Source organism: Pempheris klunzingeri, unplaced genomic scaffold (assembly GCF_042242105.1).
Source record: "Pempheris klunzingeri isolate RE-2024b unplaced genomic scaffold, fPemKlu1.hap1 Scaffold_725, whole genome shotgun sequence".
In the NCBI taxonomy this organism is placed as follows: domain Eukaryota; kingdom Metazoa; phylum Chordata; class Actinopteri; order Acropomatiformes; family Pempheridae; genus Pempheris; species Pempheris klunzingeri.
In genome coordinates this window covers 12501-17500 of record NW_027255200.1, presented here as the reverse complement: position 1 = coordinate 17500, position 5000 = coordinate 12501, and the positions used below count along the sequence as shown (strand labels likewise).

Below are 5000 nucleotides of genomic sequence, written 5' to 3'. Positions count from 1 at the left end.
TTACCTGCATCCCGATGACGGCGTAGATGAAGAAGATCATGGCGATGAGCAGAGCGACGTACGGCAGAGCCTGAAGAGACGGGGGGGTGAGACAGGTCAGATTAACCCCACCCCTTCATCAGCACCTCCCCTCCCTGTTTGTCCCGCCCCTCAGCGCTGGCCCCGCCCCTGACCTGCAGTGATTTGATAAAGGTCCAGAGCAGCGTTCGAATCCCCTCCCCTTTACTCAGCAGCTTGACCAATCGCATCACTCGAAACAGACGGAAGAAAGTGATCGACACCCGAGAGCTGTCCTCCCCACTCTGAGAGACAGACAGGCAGACAGACAGGTGCAGTGAGATTAAAAGCAGCAGAAGAAGAGTCGCTGACAACAAACTCTAAAATCCCTGTCGGCCAATCAGAATGCAGCAGCTCGTGTTTGTACTCACGCTGAATTCCGTGACGACGATATCGACGACGCTGCCGACGACGATCAGAGCATCGAACGAGTTCCAGGCGTCTACGAAGTAATGCTGCGAGGAAGACAGCGTGATGTCATAACCTCACAGTGACATCAGCAAACATTTACCCCTGTCCCCTGGTAACGGACTACATCACCTGTCCCCAGGTAACGGACTACATCACCTGTCCCCAGGTAACGGACTACATCACCTGTCCCCTGGTAACGGACTACATCACCTGTCCCCAGGTAACGGACTACATCACCTGTCCCCTGGTAACGGACTACATCACCTGTCCCCTGGTAACTGTCCACAGCCCTGTTACAGACTTGTTACAGACTTGTTACAGACTTGTCACAGACCTGTTACAGACTTGTCACAGACTTGTTACAGACTTGTTACAGACCTGTCACAGACCTGTCACAGACTTGTTACAGACTTGTTACAGACTTGTCACAGCCCTGTTACAGACTTGTCACAGACCTGTTACAGACTTGTCACAGACTTGTTACAGACTTGTTACAGACCTGTCACAGACCTGTCACAGACTTGTTACAGACTTGTCACAGACCTGTCACAGACTTGTCACAGACCTGTCACAGACCTGTCACAGACCTGTCACAGACTTGTTACAGACTAGTCACAGACTTGTCACAGACTTGTCACAGACCTGTCACAGACCTGTCACAGACCTGTCACAGACATGTTACAGACCTGTCACAGACTTGTCACAGACCTGTCACAGACCTGTCACAGACTTGTCACAGACCTGTTACAGACCTGTCACAGACTTGTCACAGACCTGTCACAGACCTGTCACAGACCTGTCACAGACTTGTCACAGACTTGTCACAGACCTGTCACAGACTTGTCACAGACTTGTCACAGACCTGTTACAGACCTGTCACAGACTTGTCACAGACTTGTCACAGACTTTGTCACAGACCTGTCACAGACTTGTCACAGACTTGTCACAGACCTGTTACAGACCTGTCACAGACCTGTCACAGACCTGTCACAGACTTGTCACAGACTTGTCACAGACCTGTTACAGACCTGTCACAGACCTGTTACAGACCTGTCACAGACTTGTCACAGACCTGTCACAGACCTGTCACAGACCTGTGTGTAGGGGGGTGCTGGGGGTCCTCACCCTGAGCCTGAGAGCGAGCAGCTTCAGCAGCATCTCTGCGGTGAAGAGTCCGGTGAACACCATGTTCAGGATGTCCATGACGTAGCTGAAGGTCTTGGACTGCTCGTAGTGCTGCAGCAGAGGAAACAACCTGCTGAGCCGTCTGAACGCGGCGGCTCGGAGCCGCGCTCGCTAACGCGGGAAACACAGAGTGACTCACCTGAACCGCCAGCGTGACGGTGTTGAGGAGGATGAGAACAAACATGACGTACTCGAACCCCGTCGAGTTGATGATGGACCAGAACTTATACTGAACCGGATTCTTTGGGATGTAAAGTTTGAGAGGCTGAGCCTTCAGAGCGTACTCCACACACTGGCGCTGCAGGAGAGACAGGAAGTACAACGTCACCATGGAGACAGGGAGCTACATCATCTACATCAGACAGCAGCTCCTGTCTGCAGAGGACGAAGTTTAAAATCCATCACATTAACCCTTTCATGCATGAATTAAGATAATTCCTACAGAGAGACCTGGAAGATCCTTCTGGTTTAACCACAAACACACACACACCAGACTACATTCACTAAAACAGGGATTTTAGAGCTGCTGCCTCAGTTGTGTGTAACAGATATTGTGTTGGATCTGAACTAACCCTTTAAAACACCAAGTTTTAGTGTTGGAGTTGGTGTTTAGTGGTGTAATTCTCCTTTAACATGTGGTCTGAAGTGTGTGTGGCACTGATCCAGGTGAGGGGGTCTACCTGGTTCTTGTCCAGCTCACAGTTCTTGTACTCCTGCTCTCCCTGCTCCCTGAAGGTGATGATGACGAAACCCACGAAGATGTTCATCATGAAGAAGGCGATGATGATGATGTAGACAATGAAGAAGATGGAGATCTCCACCCGGTAGTTGTAGATGGGACCCGAGTTCTCCCCGTTGGCGTCGATGGCTTTATACAGGAGCCTGGGGGGGTTAAACACCTGTCATCAGTCCGGGCGTGTTTACGGGCACACGAAGGGATCCGCACACACACTAACAGAGCTCCACCGACACCGGTGTCCATGGAAACACTGCGGCCGTTGGTGAAGGTGTGTGCAGGACTCACGCCGGCCAGCCCTCGAAGGTGGGAGACGGTGAAGAGCGCCATCATCCCCATCAGCACGTTGTCAAAGTTAAAGTCGCTGTTCTGCCAGATTCTCTCTCTGACCATCGGGTGGTTCACGTCCCCGTCCTTATACACCACGAAGGTCCCCCTGCACACACACACACACACACACACACACACACACACACACGGTGTCATGCTGGGGGGGGGGGGGGCTGTCCTCAGTCTCTGTCTGTTATAAACTTACTTGCACTGTTCAGGAGTGTGTTTGGCTTCGTCTGTGCAGCGATAGAATTTACCCTGAAACACACCAACCAGAGTTCACACGTTTAGACCAGTTCACAGGTCTAAACCAGTTCACAGGTCTAAACCAGTTCACAGGTCTAAACCAGGTTAAATGAGTCTCACCTTGAACAGTTGAACTCCGATGCAGGCGAACATGAACTGCAGCAGAGTCGTGACGATCATGATGTTTTCCAATCGTCCTGATGGCCACAAACACACACTGGACCACATGCTGCAACACACACACACACACACACACACACACACACACACACAGAGACACACACACACACACACACACACACACACACAGAGACACACACAGAGACACACACACACACACACACACACACACACACACACACACACACACAGATGATGTTTCATCCTCAGTCACTGTGCAACATTTTGTTTAATAATATCCTGGTCCTGACTAAATCCTGGTCCTGACTGTTGGTCCTGACTAAACCCTGGTCCCTGACTAAATCCTGGTCCTGACTGTTGGTCCTGACTAAACCCTGGTCCTGACTAAAATCCTGGTCCTGACTGTTGGTCCTGACTAAATCTTGGTCCTGACTGTTGGTCCTGACTAAACCCTGGTCCTGACTAAATCCTGGTCCTGACTGTTGGTCCTGACTAAACCCTGGTCCTGACTAAATCCTGGTCCTGACTGTTGGTCCTGACTAAATCCTGGTCCTGACTAAATCCTGGTCCTGACTGTTGGTCCTGACTAAATCCTGGTCCTGACTGTTTGGTCCTGACTAAACCCTGGTCCTGACTAAATCCTGGTCCTGACTGTTGGTCCTGACTAAATCCTGGTCCTGACTGTTGGTCCTGACTAAATCTTGGTCCTGACTGTTGGTCCTGACTAAACCCTGGTCCCTGACTGTTGGTCCTGACTGAATCTTGGTCCTGGACTGTTGGTCCTGACTAAATCCTGGTCCTGTGTATCCTGCCTGTGATTCCAGCTCCAAACAGTCGGTTTGATGTTACCTTGAGTCCTTTGGCTCTGTTGATTGCTCTCAGCGAGCACCCGGAGGACTCGGAGGATCTTCACCACCGATATCGCACTTGAACTACAACACACACACACACACACACACACACACACACACACACACACACACACCACACACACACAACCACACACACACACACACACACACACACAGGGGTCAGCAGTATTTCCTGTTTCCTTTTCTACTGAAAGTGAGGAACGCTGAAATGATCTAGAGACTCGTTAGTGTTCAGAGTGAAGCCCAAAGTCTTGTGGTGACCGTGTCAGGGGCCCAAGTCCCCCCCCCAGTATACATATTGATTATATCTCCTCCTGTTCTAAAGGAACGATCTGGGGACACTGGGCGTTTAGCCGATGGGCTGCTGACGGAGTTTTGATACTGACTGAAGGAAGAAGGAGACCAGAGAGACGCTGACGACCAGCAGGTCCAACAGGTTGAACCAGTTTCTGCAGAAGGAGCCCTGATGGAGGAACGCTCCGTGGACCGTCATCTGAAACAGAGGCACCGCAGAGATTAAACCGAGGAGAAAGGCTGACGGAGAGACTTCACCTGAGCTGAAGGGCACTTTTACCTTTAACAGAATCTCCACAGTGAAGATGGAGGTGAAGGGCGTAGTCCGCATAAACCCAGAATCTACACACACACACATACACACACACACACACACACACACACACACACACACACACACACACACACATTAATCTGGTTCCTGTTTGTACACATGTTGGTGCCTTAATGACACATAGGAACAAAAAGTGGAACTAGTCCAGTTCATCGCTCTCTGCACACACCAGACTCCATTGACAAAAACAGTCATTTTAGCTCACAGAACGCAGGAGCTGCTGCCTCATCAACTCATCCTTGTGTTGTGCTATTGTGTGACTTTGGTGTTTTAGGTGATGCAAACTAACTCCCTGCACAAATTCTGCAAGGTACATTTTCCGTTTTTTTTTCCAAGGGAATCTGGTGGCTTCGAAGTGTTGATATAATGACCGTTTCTCACCAGACTCCATTCA

At 50.4% G+C, this 5000-nt stretch overlaps 1 protein-coding gene across 1 annotated transcript in view; it reads right to left on the bottom strand.

The window, feature by feature from the left end:
- The window catches only part of LOC139225482 (voltage-dependent L-type calcium channel subunit alpha-1F-like), a gene marked incomplete at its 5' end in the record, with an annotated part of 31383 nt that overhangs the window by 13931 nt on the left and 12452 nt on the right, over positions 1-5000 (bottom strand). The window contains 15 exon segments of the mRNA XM_070856301.1: positions 5-70; positions 174-302; positions 429-512; positions 1594-1704; positions 1793-1951; positions 2334-2535; positions 2678-2697; positions 2699-2825; positions 2925-2977; positions 3086-3151; positions 3153-3194; positions 3956-3989; positions 3991-4038; positions 4365-4471; positions 4553-4614. Of these exon segments, the coding sequence (XP_070712402.1) occupies positions 5-70; positions 174-302; positions 429-512; positions 1594-1704; positions 1793-1951; positions 2334-2535; positions 2678-2697; positions 2699-2825; positions 2925-2977; positions 3086-3151; positions 3153-3194; positions 3956-3989; positions 3991-4038; positions 4365-4471; positions 4553-4614 (1310 nt within the window).